The sequence below is a fragment of the Rhinopithecus bieti genome, unplaced genomic scaffold, assembly GCF_001698545.2.
Source record: "Rhinopithecus bieti isolate Rb0 unplaced genomic scaffold, ASM169854v2 scaffold_11110, whole genome shotgun sequence".
Taxonomy (NCBI): Eukaryota; Metazoa; Chordata; class Mammalia; order Primates; family Cercopithecidae; genus Rhinopithecus; species Rhinopithecus bieti.
In genome coordinates this window covers 139,456-156,003 of record NW_016806890.1, presented here as the reverse complement: position 1 = coordinate 156,003, position 16,548 = coordinate 139,456, and the positions used below count along the sequence as shown (strand labels likewise).

At 40.1% G+C, this 16,548-nt stretch overlaps 1 protein-coding gene across 1 annotated transcript in view; it reads left to right on the top strand.

Moving 5' to 3' along the window:
• The window catches only part of SCGN (secretagogin, EF-hand calcium binding protein), a 50,449-nt gene that overhangs the window by 14,875 nt on the left and 19,026 nt on the right, over positions 1 to 16,548 (top strand). Inside the window, exons 5-7 of the mRNA XM_017878498.1 lie at positions 2,449 to 2,505; positions 2,936 to 3,013; positions 15,984 to 16,038. Coding sequence (XP_017733987.1) covers positions 2,449 to 2,505; positions 2,936 to 3,013; positions 15,984 to 16,038 — 190 coding nt within the window. The remainder of the gene's footprint in view (positions 1 to 2,448; positions 2,506 to 2,935; positions 3,014 to 15,983; positions 16,039 to 16,548) is intronic.

The window sequence follows — 16,548 nt, the reverse complement described above, 5'->3', positions numbered from 1 at the left end:
TTAGCCGGGCGTGGTGGTGCGCGCCTGTAGTCCCAGCTACTCAGAGGCTGAGGCAGGAGAATGGCGTGAACCTGGGAGGCGGAGCTTGCAGTGAGCCGAGATCGTGCCACTGCACTCCAGCCTGGGCGACAGAGCGAGACTCCATCTCAAAACAAAAAAAACAAAAACAAATAAAAACACTCAGATAACATTTTTAATAAAAATAACAAATAGACTGCCCAAGCGTATAGACAATATGACCCCAATTCTGTTTTTTAGTGTATGTTGTAGAAACATGATAGAAATGAAACACATGGAAACAATAAGTAATTATCTCAGGAGAGGAATTTCTGGAGATTATACATTTTTTCTTTTTGTATTTCATTAATTTTGTACATTGAACATGATTTCAGAAAAAAAATCATGAATATAGAAAAATAGTATTAAAATGTTAGGCCTAGTGTAGTCTTGAATAATCTTGAGAAGTGGGAAAAGCACATGGCCCTATGGAGGCTTCTTATCTTTTTTTAAAATTCTACTTTTCCTGCCTTTCTAGTTTGTCAATTTTATCTGTAAAGAAGAGCTTTCCCTTTCTGTACCCAGTTTTTAAAACTATCATTGTAAATTATTCATTTTTTAAAATTAACTGTCTTATATCCCATTACATTCTACATATTTTAAGAAATTCTAAGTTAATGTCTTTACTTTTCCCCTGAACCACAGGATCTTAACACACTATAACTCTTACCCACCAACTCATGTGCCATTATTGTCCAGAATATTAGTTGTATCTTGTTTTCTTTAATCCCACAAATTTTATGCAGTCAAGATTTGTTTCAATTTGCCCATGTGTCACCACATGTCATATTGCTACCATTGTCTTTGTTCACCATTCCTTTTCGTATATCTCAGATTTCCTTCTTCCTGTTCCTTCTTTTTCCTAGAGTATGTCCTTTATTGAGAGTCTGCTGGTAATAAACTCTGCTTCTGTTTGTCTGGAAATGTCTTTATTTTGTCTTTATTCTTTAAAGATAATTCTTTAAATTATCTTGCTGAATATTCACATAAAAATCTTTGGCTCTCCAATGACTCAGCTGTAGTAAAACTACACAATAATTTAGATGGAAATTGTTGGAGAATGGCAATTAAAAAGCATGCAAAAAATTTTAAAAATTATTTGAAATTCTCATAGTTTTGGCATATTCATACGATAAAAGATATAAATCACATTTAACTCATTGTGTAAATTGGACTAAATTCAGACATACATGACAGAGTCTGAAAGGAGTGACATTTCTGAATTGTTATCACTAAATATCAGCATCAGTGTTGACATAGCATCAGTATCAACATCTCCTACTATCCCTGCAGAGTCTGAGCTCAGGACACTGATTGTGGTTAATAATTAAGGTTCCTGCAGTTGGTAACACAGAACACAGGCAATCCATTTAGGATCTAAGAAAAATCTGTCAATGAAAAAAAAAAAAAACAACTTAGTGTAACCTTTTATTTTGTACAAGAGTTAGGGAGCTTGCCAACTGATGTGAGCCTTGTCCACGGAATAATCAGAGGTGGTGAGAGTAACAGAATTTATTAAAGAAAGTAGTTCAGCGCTTTCCTCAAAGAGTTTCAGCTGTTCTGTCTTCCAGTTCAGTAACTGCATCTTCAGTTGGATGAATGCTGGCCTCACACTAATGAGAAGAGTAGCTTATAACTGGGAACTATCAGTTATTTTATTCCCTCCATCAGAGACAAGCCCACACAGGCAAGATTTCTTAGGGAACTTTTCTGCAGTGTAATTTTTTAAAGTTCATCTTTCTTTAAGGTTTTAGTTTTGAAGCTTTAGTTTAAAGCGGGCACCTCGATCTGATTTTCCACCTGTGTGGGTCCCATGAGGTATTCCCTGTCTACCACATGTGCAGTTTTCTCGTAAAACTGCAGACTTTGTTGCCAGGGACCAGCAGATATACTTGGGACAGGCTTTGGTTTCAGTCCTACATTACCACTCTAAGTTTGTGCTTTCCTATCATGTTGGGTCTCTAAGAAGTCCTTTCACTTTCTTGTGATCTATGCAATGTAATTAAAAGTTATTTTCATAGGATGTTGCATTTTTAGGTATTTAGTATTGAGGAGGTTTCTTAGTTTGTCATATTGCCCCAAATTGAAGTTCATCCCTTTGTATCTTTCCATTCTGAACTTTCCAAAAGAACCCTTTCGATTAAAGCCCACTCTGGGCTTTCATTGAAACCACTGTGGCCCTCCTTAAGTGGCTCCAGGTGAATGCAATGATCCATTTCTGGTGGATTCTGCCCAAAATTGCTATCACCAAAGAAAGCCTAAAGTTTCCTATCAAAAGTGGAATTTCCATTCAGTTAAGTACTGTTTTCAGATGCTGAACTGTAGTAGATACCACATAATTATTCCAACTTATCTGAGGATAAATGAATTAATGACTTTTGTGTATTTCAGATTTGGCGCAAATATGATGCTGACACCAGTGGCTTTATATCAGCTGCTGAGCTCCGCGTAAGTGTCACTGGGTGAAGGGGTGGGTTTGTTTATCATTGGGAATTTGATACATATGTATCATGAGTTTGATTTCTGTGGGCCCAAGAAAGATGTATTTGAATATGTTACTCAAAAATACATACATATGTACATATATGTATATATATTCATTTTAAAAGGTTTAGAAAGTGCAAGTCACATTGCTGTCTCTGGAAAAGAAGCATAATTGAGCATTTATGATAACTTTTTCATGCTGGAGCTATTCCCTGGGCCCCATGAGCTCCCTATAAACAGTGACAGCCCTCAATTCTTGGATTTATTGCTCGCTAAAAGCATTTTATTTCCTCCTGGAAACAAACAACCCACAATTCTTGAAATAAGGCCTTTTAAGACCTTTGCAGTTTATTTGCTCACTATATGACGTATGACTCTTCTCTTGGCGCCACAGAACTTCCTCCGAGACCTCTTTCTTCACCACAGAAAGGCCATTTCTGAGGCTAAACTGGAAGAATACACTGGCACCATGGTAAGTAATGAGTAATTACTCACTACTCCATGAGTAATTACCTCCATGAGGACAGCTCCCCCACTCCCTCCCCAGACCCCAGAAACAGTGTCTGCTAGAGAGTTCGTCCTTGAGAAATTGAAGGCTAAATGAATGCAAGAGGAAACCTCAACTCTGAAAAACACTGGCTAAAACTGAACGGTTGTAGCCTCTCTCTTGTGACCAGGTTGCATCTATTTGAGAGAGAAAGCTGTTCACCAGTCTGTGGGGAAACCTGAAAAGTTCAGTCAATATTAGGTTTCTAAGCACCAGGCCAATAACTTCAATGTTAATTGAAGTCACATGGAAACAAGTAAACATGGACTTAGACAATCAGCACCAAACAGATGGAAGCTGCCTCTCACCACAGTGGATGATTCTCCTCATTTAGCATGTTGATTTAGTGCAGTTGGAGAGTCAGATAGATGGAGGATGCATGTCCCACCTCTGCCACTTACTAGCTAGGATGTAAGAAAACTGTCAAGCCTCTCAACTTTATTTACTTCTCCGATAAAATGGGGATGAATAGTGCCTAATTCCTGTGAGGGCAAATGTGTTGATGCATTTGAAGGACTTGCATACTGTCCAGAATATAATGAGTTAGCTCTTATTGCAGTAGTTGTCATTATTTCACATTCCCCTCATGTCATCCTTGTTCCAAGTGACCTTGAGACTATTTTTGTGTCAAGCTCCATGGAAAGTGGTGAAGTAGGAAGCTGCCTTTGGTAAACTCATCCTCATGTTCTGTTTCAACACCTGACTTGATGCATTTCTCCCAGTACTCATCAATGATTTGTATTAAATTGTATCTGGCTCCTCTGTCTTTTCTCCTCCCCTATCCTTTTCTATCCCTAGGCGTGTGGTTCATTCCTATAAAAACCTTCAGGTTTCTTAATTAGTAAGCAAGGAAATTTGCTGATAAAGCCTTAATTACTTGTAGGATTGTCATATTTATTATATAAAGAGTTATTGAGCAGATTCACCTCATTGAACCTTATGGTGAAGTCAGGGATACATATTACTGAGAAGAGTTTGTTAAAATGTGTACCACCAGGTTGACCTACTTAGGCTTTTAATTGGTATTTCCAAATACTATAATATTTCTAACAACTTCTCTACAGTGTTGGTATTGTTCATGCAATTTTATATATCTGATGACTAAGGATAAGAAAGCGTTTTAAGTGACTAAGTCACCATCAGGTTGAGTTCTTAAGCTCATTTTAAAGATCAGATAACTGAGAAAAAATGTTCATTAGCTAAAGGCATCTGTTAAGCTGGAAGTTAAGCTCCCCTGGTTTTCAGCCCTGGAGCTTTCTCTACTCTCCCTCTGTACTCTGCTCTGAATGTGCCTCCAGTCAAGTGAGTCTATGCTGGGAAGGAGGCAAGTGCTCTTGACCCTGGTAACTTGTAATTGGCCTAGACAGGAGAAAGCAAATGCCAAGGAGAGAATCAAATCTCAGGGCAGGATCTCAATTAAGGAAATTATTCAGCCTCTTACTATGTTGATTTGTTTTAATAGCATGCAAAATGATGTCTGAAATCCTGAGTAAATATGTGCTCAGCACCAAAGGGTGAAGTGGGAAATCCCCCAGCAGTGGGAAGCAGTTCCCCAGCTACAGGAAAATCTCTAGGTTCCTTTTGACCTAAGCTCCAGTGAAGCCCTTTAATAGAATGAATACTATGAAAAAGGAAATTAGATGGAAACTGCCTGGGGTACAGAACAATAAGGAGGTGTTTTTCTAGTTCAGCATATTTTTAACATTGATTTAACAGAATGTTAACACTGGCTGCTGTTATCTCGATTTTATCGACTTATAAAACATGACCTACTTAATGAATATATTTTCATGTAGAATCTCCAGCATGTTGCCAGTATTTCTTTGACTACCTTTGACTCTGAGGAGCTTGCCCCCACCTCCAACTAACCATACTAAACCACTACTCTTTTACTTCTTGATATAGCTCAGCTTTTTTCTCCTCACTTTTTTCACCTGGTTCTTGCTCATCATTCGATATTCAGTTAGATATCAACTTGCCCTAAAAAAAATCTTCTGTAGCCTTCCCTCCACGGTGAGCCCAGTACCCCTTCTCTGTGCCTGTGTAGTGCCTTGTGCATATTATCATCTTAGCTTCTTAATAATTTAATTCATTCCACAAATATTCATTACATGTCTACTATGCCCCAAGCATTATTCTAGTCAACAGGGATTCAACAGTGAGCAAAATAGACAAAGGAGAGACTGACAACAAATAATAAATGTAATTAATAATTCATTATATTGCATAACAGAGGGAGATGAGTGTTATGGAAAAAATTAAAAAGTGGAGTTGGGCCGGGAATGGCAGTGCTAGCAGGAGCAGTTGGGGTAGGGGACTGGGAAGAAGGGGTACTTTTCAATAAGGTGGTCAGGGTGACTCCTCTGAGAAGGTGAGATGTGAGGAGGGACTGAGGGTACAGGAGGCACAGGGCCCCTAGTGCAAAAGCGTGCCTGGGATTTTAAGAACGGGGAGACCAGCATGGCTGGAGCAGAGCAAGAAAGGATGAGACTAAACAGCAGCCAGACCATCATGGGATTTTTAGCCCATCGTGAGGACTTGGGGTTTTAGTTAGATGGAAAATGGCTAGAGGGCTATGATGCAGAGGATGTCAAGATTTGCCCCCTTGATTGAGAAGTCCTCAATGGGCAAGTATGGAATCAGGAAGATCTGCTGAGAGGCCATTGTTGCCATCCAGGTGATGGAGGATGGCAACTTGGACTCAGTTGCAGTGGCAAAGAGGTAAGAACTAAATATATTTTGAAGATAAATTTGAGAAGATTTCCTGATGAATCACGTGGGAGTCAAGGATGACACTGATGTTATCTGCTTATGGGTCTTGTACCTCACTAGCCTTTGACTCCTCAAGGGTGAGGACAGCATCTAACCTTCTTGTCCCAGCCCTCACATGGGACCTGACACGTAGTAGGCTACTTAATGCAAATTAAACTGAACTTTCAGTTGTTACCTAATAGCCAGCTATGATGAAACCATGACAAAATAAGGAACGTTTGTCTTTGGGAACCTCCTATCTCCCCTGTCAATGTTTCTTATGACCCTGTGCCCCTATTATGGCTCTTGCTCCCTCTTGGGTGGGAGGGAGCATATTGTATATTGCTTGGAGGGTTGCATATTGCACATTTCAGCATTTTGCACAGATCCAATCTTCCCCAAGCAGAGCTTTATGCTCTGAAATTCTCCTTTTCTCCTCTCCCTTAAACCAGACCCTCCAGGGCAGAATCAGAAAGGGTGCAGTATGTGGTTGAAGAAAGATGATGCACATCACAAATCAGGCCAGTTGCCCAGAGCTTTTCCCTTTACAGCCGTCAGGCTTAAATTAAAGAAGCTTCAGGCTGGCATCACCTTACAATGGGATGTCCTGAGCTCAAGAAAATTGGGCAGTATGCAACATTTTTAGCTTAGATTTGTAAGTATAGAGTCCTGGGAAGTAGTTGAGGGAAATCAGAGTGATCTTACCCAATGTTTAAGTATCTAGGTTGAGAACTGTCCATTGGCTACGACAGTCCTATTATTCTATGTCTGTTTCATTGCCAACACCTCATAGCTCTTCTGCTCATGTGTGCTGCAGTTAAGTACTCATTTTCGTTCTAAATTGTCCCATGGAGACAGGTCCATAATCAAACAAATTCCAAATGGCCCCTGTGTTAGGCCATTGTTGTGTTGCTATAAAGAAACACCTGTAACTGGGTAATTTATAAAAGAGGGTTTCATTGGCTCATGGTTCTGCAGGCTGTACAAGCATGATGCTGGCATCTGCTTTACTTCTGAGGAGGCCTCCGGGAGCTTTTACTTATGGTAGACAGTGAAGCAGGAGCAAGCACATCACATGGCAAAAGCACGAACAAGAGAGAGAGAGCCGAGGAGGGTGCCACACACTTTTAAACAACCAGATGCTGGGAGAAAGCATTCACTATAGCACTATAGCACCAAGGGGATGGTGCTAAACCATTCATCAGAAATCTGCCCCCGTGATTCATCACGTCCAACACTGGGGATTACATTTCAACGTGAGATTTACAGGAGACAACATCCAAGCTATATCAGTTTCTCATTGACTTTTTATGCACTGAGATGACAGCCAAGTGTGGAGGAAGCTGGTGAAAGAGTTTCCACCCAAAGATTTGAGTTTGATTAGAAGATAAAATGAGTTTAATGAAATTTTGACCAATCGATTTCATTTTTCTTCCCTAAGTCATAGAGGTGACTTATACTTTCCAACAAACAGATTTTGGAACTTGATAGTTGATTTTTTAAATGACTTTTTACATTTCCCTAGAAACTTTTGGGTGTACTAACTTTTAGGAACTTAGCTTTTAAAACCGACTTCTACATCCTGGGCTGAAAATCCTAAATCCTGGATCTAAATCCTGGATAGGATATTTTTAGATAATATTAAATCCTAAATCCAATAAGCTTGCTTCAAGCTAGCCCACCCACTTTTGTAAAGTGTATGTAAAAGTCAAGTGCTGTCTTTATTCCGATCCCAGTCTTTTGCACGTGAGTCAGCTGGGCCTGAGTGCACTCAATATTCTTCTGTTTCAACCCGAGGTCACTCTCATCCTCCTAAATCCCGCAACAATGGCAGACAAAGAGAATGATATGAGTTTAAGCTTCTAAATCCTGAGCGTAAAATCACATTATTGCTGCTTTAATGGATTTTTATTGAGCAATGGACATAATCATGGCAATACTGTATTAAAGATTTTGTTCTGAGGTTTAGCATCAAATGCTTTACTTAAGAGATGTAACTTATTAAATGAATTCAAATTGATCTGAATAAGGATTGGCATATTTAAAAACTGGCTGAAGCATGACTAATGAGTGAGTTAAGGCAGAATGACCAATCAGAAGAGAGAAGCTGAGGTCTGCACATCTTGTCTTATCCTGATTCCTAATTAATGAGGAAGGAGACAGCCTATTATTAAAATCAAATTATGATACTGAATTTAGAGGTGCTGCCAACGCCAGGCAGGAGGAAAGATTTAGCTGTCTGGATAGGATATTTTTAGATAATATTTACTTTCGTTAAATGTAAGCTAATATTTCTGGCTGATGTTAAATCACATACTAAATTAGAGCAGGAAACTTGAACTTTTATAAAACAGTACATTTAAATCTGAGACTATGGTGAGGTGGTAAATTAAAGAAAAATAAAAAGAAAGAGAAATAAGTTTTCCTGTATTAGGCTGACTTGTCCCAGAGGCAGCAACAAGCACAGCCCAGACCCAGGAAAAGTCTTGATAATACTACTTAATGTGCTCTGGAGACTCTCCCAGCACTCCCTCAACATAGGGAGAAGAAAAACAAATTTTCCTTTATTTTATGGAATGAGTTTATAGATTGCTGTTCTCTATAACTAGTGGCTTCAGGTATTCTGTTTTATCTAGGAAGTACAACAAAGGTCATAAGAAGCCTGAGTAGGCCTGAACTACAGCTGCCTGGGTACCATAGTGAAGGTTAAGAGATAAGCCCGTGCCTAGGCAAACCTAGATAATGGACAACTGGGTTGCTTGGCAATGGTTATGTGCAATCCTAAGTTTGTCCTGCCTCTGTATCCCTGCTTTCACGCCACTGTAAGCTTGCTTCAAGCTAGCCCACCCACTTTTGTAAAGTGTATGTAAAAGTCAAGTGCTGTCTTTATTCCGATCCCAGTCTTTTGCACGTGAGTCAGCTGGGCCTGAGTGCACTCAATATTCTTCTGTTTCAACCCGAGGTCACTCTCATCCTCCTAAATCCCGCAACAATGGCAGACAAAGAGAATGATATGAGTTTAAGCTTGTCCCCATCCATGATCCTGGTCTTGGCTCTCATATTTCATGCCTGGATTAAAGCAGCTCATATCTGCTTCCTTCTCTGGGTCTAGGTATTCATCACTGTGATCCAGGTCAACCTGACACTCGTCTGGGGTCAGTCCCCAGATCTCTTCTCTTCTATGTCCACTCTCACTCTCGGTAATCTCAACCAGTCTCATGGTTTTGAATACAAGCTAAAGGCTGACCACCCTTGACTTATATGGCTGACTCAGACCACTTCTCTAAACTTCTTGGATACACTTAAATGTGTATCTCTACTTGAACTGCATGACTAATATACATTTTCAACATGTCTCAAATTGAAATTCTGACCTTTCCCCAAATACCTACTCCACTACTGGTCTTCCTCAAGCTTTCAAGTTGCTCAAGTCATGACACTTGAAACCATCTTCGATGCCTCTTTCTCTATCACTCCACATCTAACTGGCAAATCTTATTGAACACATTTAAATTACATTCTAAATCTGATCATTTCTCACCCTGTTCCAAGCCATGATTATTTCTCAACCAAATTGTAAGATGCTTCCCAGCAAATCCCCCTATTTCCATTCCTGTCTCTTACCATCTCTATGAAACACAGCAGCCAGAGTGATCCTGTTATACTATGAGTCAGATTATGTCATTTTCAGATCAAAAACCTCCAAAGGCTCTGTCTCTGAGAAAAAGCCAAAGTTCTTACACCACCTGCTCACACACCAAGTCATCACCTTTCCCACCTTATCTCCTTTTATCTCCTCCCCAGTCCTAGTCTTGCCACACTATTGCCTGTCATACTTTTGGTTACTCTGACATGCATGTATGTGCTGCCACAGGTGCTTTGCACTTGCCATATCCCTGCCAATATATTTTTAACCCTGGTATGCATTTGATTTACTTTCATCTCTTTCAGGTCTTTATGAAAAAGCCACCTTTTAATTGAGGCTTTCCATTTCCATTCTATTTAAAATTGTACCCCCAACTTGCTATTCTATATGCTACTTAATTTTTCCTCCAGAGCATTTAACATAGGTAACATGTATATTTCATGTTACATATGTAAAGCAGTCAGTATTTTACTTATCTGTCTTATTTTCCTTCGCCCCTTCCATCTCCTCTTTCCAAATCAGCTCCATGAGAGCATGAATCTTTGTTTGTTCAGTAAATAGAACAGTGTCTGACACATAGTAGGCACTCCATAAATATTTGCTAAATGAATGAACTCATGAATAAATGAATGAATGATGTCAGTCACCTGTGCATGGATCTGCAAAAGTTTAAACTCCTATTTATGGCTTTCAAGCTCTTGCATCATCTGGCCCCATTCTCTCTCCCACTCTAACTTCTCTCCTCTACTCCCAGAACAGCCCTTGTCCTCCCTGGTGACTGTCTATGGTTAACCTATTGCTATCATGTGAATTTCTATCTTGGTGTCTTTGTTCTTACATTTGCTAGTCTATAATGTCTTCCTCTCTTCTCTCTGCCTCATTTCCAAATCCTATCCTTCCTTCAGAACTTACCTGAATGCTTATCTCCTTCCTCAGTCTCCTCCAATATCCTGTCACGTTGCTCTGTCTCTTTTTCTATCATAAAGAGATAATGCTGAATCTTATTCGTTAACGTATATTTCAGATATTTCTTTTTCACTCTTAAATTACAGTTGTATACTCCTAAAATCATGTACCATCTTAATAATTGTTTGGGATGTCCCATAGTGTGTAGAATGCTATTAGACACAGTAATTACCTGACAAATAATTCTCAATTGATAATATGGGAGGGGGTTCTAAATCTTTTTTGGAATAGCATATGGCAATAATTTCTAGGGAGGAATGAGGATCTCCTTTAAAGTTTTCTTAAAAAAGAACTGCTGGCCGGGCGCAGTGGCTCGTGCCTGTAATCCTAGCACTTTGGGAGGCTGAGGCGGGCAGATCACAAGGTCAGGAGATCGAGACCATCCTGGCTAACTCAGGGAAACCCTGTCTCTCCTAAAAATACAAAAAATTAGCCGGGTGTGGTGGCGGGTGCCTGTAGTCCCAGCTACTCGGGAGGCTGAGGCAGGAGAATGGTGTGAACCTGGGAGGCGGAGCTTGCAGTGAGCCGAGATGGCGCCACTGCACTCCAGCCTGGGTGACAGAGCGAGATTCCTTCTCAAAAAAAACAAAAAAAAAAGAAAAAAAAGAACTGCTAAAGAATGATTTTTCCAATAATTTATTAAATTAAAAAAAAGGAAGCTGCAAAATAGTATATTGCATATGGTCCTATTCTTCAAAAAACTAGATATATGTGATATATGTGTGTGTACATATATACACATATACTTGTATGCTTAAAAAGTTTCTGGAAGGATACATAAGACTCTGTGAATGGTAGTTACCACTAAAACAGGCAAGGGAGGGACTCACACTCTTGACTCTGCTGAATTATTTGCATGTTTTTCACCATGGGCAGGCATTATACTAAAATTCTTCATTAAGAATTGTTTTAAAAAGTCACAGACTTCCTCTCCCACCACATGAGAGTAGTTGTACTTTGAATCTACTGTTTAAGAAAATATCTGTTGACAGGAAGTTACCCAGTAATGATTTTAAGTGATTTTGCATTTTACAATCACTACTGCACCTACAAAGGTTTGAAAAACTAAAAGATTATTCAATCTAAGGAGAATTCTGAGTAACTCCAAAGTCCCTGAGGGGTCTCTTGCCAGAGAATGGGAACTACCACACTTAGAATTTTAAGGCATTTGTTAATAAGACATTGTGTTCCATTTCTAGGAGCCTTGATAGCACCTTTCAGGTAGCTAATTCTCAAAAATGTGTGGATGGAGTATGAGTGCAAGTCTTGGAAAAGCAGTGGTAGAGGTAAGAAGAGTGATGAAGGGCTCTTCTCCACCTTTCAGCAATTGCCCTTCAGAATGGAAGGCATGCCCCCTACCGCTGTCATCGTCAACTGCCACAGCCCTCCTGGAGTGAATTAGGATAAAGAGGGAGGAAAAAATAAGGCCTATATTTATTTTCTTTTTTAAAAAATTCAATAAATAATTATTGAATGCCTATTATGTACTAGATATATGCCAAGTACTTGGGGGCATATCACAAAACAAAACAAAGATCCCTGCCCTCATGGAGTTTGCAGTCTAGCATTTATTACCAATTTATCTGCAGCCCATCTGTGATCGTGTGCAAGTCACCACACCTCTCTGTGCTTCTGACCTCAGCTGCCCAGTGGGGAAATAAGCAGGACTGGCTCAGATATGGGTATGCCTGGTGTTCTGTAGATGTCAACAGGACACCCACCCTCAACCCACAACCCAGGCAGTAGGTAGCACTGGAAGTAAATTGGAAAAGGGCAGAGAGATTTGAACCAGGTCATCTGGGGTGCTGTGGCGGCGGTGGGCAGGGCCCAGGCTGGCTACATGCACTGTTGCTGTTATTGCATTTCAGTGGTTGCCTTGCTCGCTAGGTCCTTGGCCTTCTCCACAGCTGTCAGTGCTGTCTCCTTTGCCTTCCCTTCGGCTTCCTTTGCTGTCCCAGCAGGTGTTTTGGAAGGTGTATCATCTGGCAGCTTGGCCAAGATATATTGAAAACTCTTCGCAGTTACAATCATGTTGTTTTTGAAAAGAGCATGACCAAGTTCCTGGACAGATCTGGAGATACTAGATAAGCTAGAGAACACCCAGGCTTCCCTGAGGATTTCGGACTAGTGCACTTCTCAGAGTTCACACAGTAAATACATCGTCCCTCCACCACCATCAGCTTGGCATGGTTGATGCTACAGGTGAAGGTGGTCACTTCTGATTCTGTGGGTGCCCAGTAGAGTCCTCCAGGATGGACACTGGGTGAGCATCATTGGCAAGAAATAGCCACTCAGTCTAGCAGGACAGCCCATTGGTCTTGGTCAGGAGTCACTGCGAGAGGAGCTTCTGGGCAGGGGTCACGTCCTCATATTCTGTGTTTTTGGTCAGAGCATGTTTGCTACAGGGATTTGAGTACCAATGTCACAAGGCAGTGAACATTTGGTTTCAGAAATTCTGGAGCCTGTTCTGGCCTGGGAATACTTCATCATCATTCCAGCCAGGGTAAATGAGCACCCGTGCAGCTTCAGGGCACGGAGCCCAGTGGGAAGGGGTGTGTGTGCAGGGGATTGAAGGGGAGCTGGGTTGTGGGCTGAGGGCTGGCAGGGGCGCTTGCTCATGGAGCTCAGGCTGTGACTAACCTGCCACTACTGCCTGGAGCAGTTGTCAGGCACTAGGCTTATATCTCTTGGTTTATAGTCAAAGGTAGAGAAAATAGATAGAAATGAACTATATAAGCGTGAGTCCAGTGAAGTGAAAATTGGCAGTCTTAGAGTTGACTCAACTATCATGAAGTTTCTATTTCTTTAGGGGAAATTCAGATGACTGAGTTGGAGGGAAATCCACATAGAGTCTTTTCTCTAAAAAGAGGCAATTAGAAAAGGTAAATATCACATCTCTGGCATAGTCTATGGCACCAGATTTTTTTTTTTTTGAGATGGAGTCTCCCTCTGTCTCCCAGGCTGGAGTAGTGCAGTGACGCGATCTCAGTTCACTGCAAGCTCACCTCCCGGGTTCACACCATTCTCCTGCCTCAGCCTCCTCAGCAGCTGGGACTATAGGCGCCCACCACCATGCCTGGCTAATTTTTTGTATTTTTAGTAGAGACGGGGTTTCACCATGTTAGCCAGGATGGTTTCGATCTCCTGACCCTGTGATTCGCCCTCCTCAGCCTCCCAAAGTGCTGGGATTACAGACGTGAGCCACTGCGCCCAGCCTGCACCAGATGTTTTACTTCATAACCAGACATGAAGCAAACCAAATTCAGGATGAGATACCCAGACTTTATAGAGCTAAGAGCCTGGTTTTATGGAAAGAGCTCTGGTGACAGATATGCTTAGATTAAAATCTTGCTTCTTAAACAACTTACCTCAATCTTTCTAAATATCAATTTCCTTATTTGTTACATGCAGATTTTTTTTGACCTTATAAGGATGTTGTGATAATTAAATGTAATAACATATAAAGTATTGAGCCCTCATAAATGGTTCAATTTATTTCAATTTCAATTGAAATGGTTCAATTTCAAGTGGGCTCCTCAGCCAATTTAGGCAAATATGTAATCAGAAGAGCAAAATAGAAAAGTGCTTTAATAACTTTCAGAATTAATTCCTGTTACAAGTACAACCATTTTCCCTTCTGCATTTCAGATGAAGATTTTGACAGAAATAAAGATGGTCGGTTGGATCTAAAATTAGTTTAAACTAAAATTAGTTTAAAATTAAGAAGCCATTATGTCTCAAACAAATACATCAAGCATTCAAAATTCACTAAAGGTTATGCTTGCAAAGAAGCATAATGTCTTAATGTCACACAAGATTTGATTTCTAGTCTGCTGCTACAGGCATGCTTCAAGCTTCCCTCATCATTAATATTTGAACTTAGAGCTACAGAGGCCCCAGGAAAGTAGACGAGCAGATACAGTGGAATATGTGTGCCATTCATTTCCACTGGTATACACTCAGAGATGGAAAAATTAGGCAAATGATTTTTTTCCTGATTCTTATTCTTATTTGAGCCATAGCCAATTTTCTGATGGGTAGAAGCACAATTTAGCACACTGATGTTAGGTTCATCCCAGGCCAATTTCGAGCATGGGATTGTTTTCTCTTGGAGTAAGTTTGCACAGCAATGGAGTTAGGCCCACGTCTTTCAAGGTGAGCTGTTACTTGCTTAAAGCTCAAGCTGACCTAGCTTTCTATTAAGATAGATCCTCTCACCATGAAGATGTCACAGAAAATAACTCATGGCTCATCTTCTAGCAAAGTGTATTCCCATCAGACTTTTTACTGGATACTGTATAGTGTTTATGTTTAAGGGACATAATTGGACATGTAATATGTCCAAATGTATAAAAATATAACCTGTGTTTTAATTCTGTAATACACATTTTGGTGCCAAAATAGGGATAATGGGTTTTCAAATTCATTTTAAATATTAAAATAAACTGTATTTGCAGAGAGAGGAAGGATGGGGACTAATGTATCTTTTAAAGCAAAATCTGTTGTATATATTTTCAGATTATCTCGCTCCCTCTTTTTCCTTGTGCAGCCTCCTTATACGGATATGTTTAGAGATATTCTGTAGCATTAAAATGTTGTAAAGTCACAAAATTCACTCACATTTCAACTCAGATGTGCAAAGAAATCTATCTCTTCTATTTTGCCCAAACCAATCTTGTCTTTCTAATTTGTGGTTAGTGCAGAAATTTTTAACTTTTAGTCCTATCTTGTTTAAAGTTTAGTCTGATCTAATAATGTAAACAACTTCTTTGGACAATGCTAAGTCTCTCTATGAAAGGAAAGGCTCAGCGTCAACACCTTTTGCCTTCATGGAAACATGAGGTTTCTCCTATACCCTATGACAGTACCCTATGATATGAGCCCTCCAAGCCCTCCTTGGTGGTTGATATGCTAAATGAGGGCTATAAAATAATTTCAGAAAACCTTGACTCAAATCAAGAACCCACATTTCAAGCTTGTAATCTTTATAAAAGATTTTTATCTGTTTTGCCTGTCAGAGACTGGTAGTCGTTGCTGCTTTCCTCCAAATAAGTAGTTTTCCTCACATGGTAGGATTTTATTATTCTATCCCTTTGAAGGTGGGTGTGGCCAGGGGTCTGCTTTGGAGAATACAATTTTAATAAGTAAATTATTTACTATTCTTTCTTTCTGCAATGACAATCAGGAATGTGGCCAGATGGTCACTACTTTGTCATTCCATGTCACCAGAGTATAGACAACATGAAGTAGACCTGCCAGCTAACGCTTGATTCTCATATAACATGAGTGAAAAATAAACCTGTGTTGTGTTAAGCCACTGAGATTTAGGAGGTTTGGTTACTATGGCTCATCCTAACAGAGAGGCTGACATGCAATTCCTTCTGTGACCAATACTAATTTTCCCCAGGTAAGTGGGCTCCTCAGCCAATTTAGGCAAATATGTGATCAGAAGAGCAAAATAGAAAAGTGCTTTAATAACTTTCAGAATTAATTCCTGTTACAAGTACAACCATTTTCCCTTCTGCATTTCAGATGAAGATTTTTGACAGAAATAAAGATGGTCGGTTGGATCTAAATGACTTAGCAAGGTGAGTTACACGGAAATGATATCATACATTCAGAAATACTTTCCTAGGGGTCTGATGACATCATATATTTCCTTTTGAGACTGGAGATCAAGCCTCACCTGGAGTCTAAAAGAATAGGTACATCTTACCAAATAAGCTTAGTGATTCTAAATCTTTTAGGGTAACAGATTCCTTCGTGAAGATAATAAAAGTTCTTCTCTCCAAAATGTACAACGCACAACATTTTCACAAATTTTATGGATGGGTCATGGGAAAACCCTACCCTTAAAGGCAAGACATTTATAGTCTCACCTTGTGACTTCATGACAAAAATGTCCCAAATCCCATTCACTGGCTCTGGGAACGTCGAGCAGTTATTTCAGGACATAGGACTACTGAGCCAGACTCCAGATGCACTGTGTGGTCTTGAAGTGTTGGTGTATCCTCAGGGAGTCACCAAGTGCCTGAAGGCTAGAAGTGGAGGAGGACAGGATAAAAGCAGAAGTGGCTCAGTGTCCATGAAAATGTTG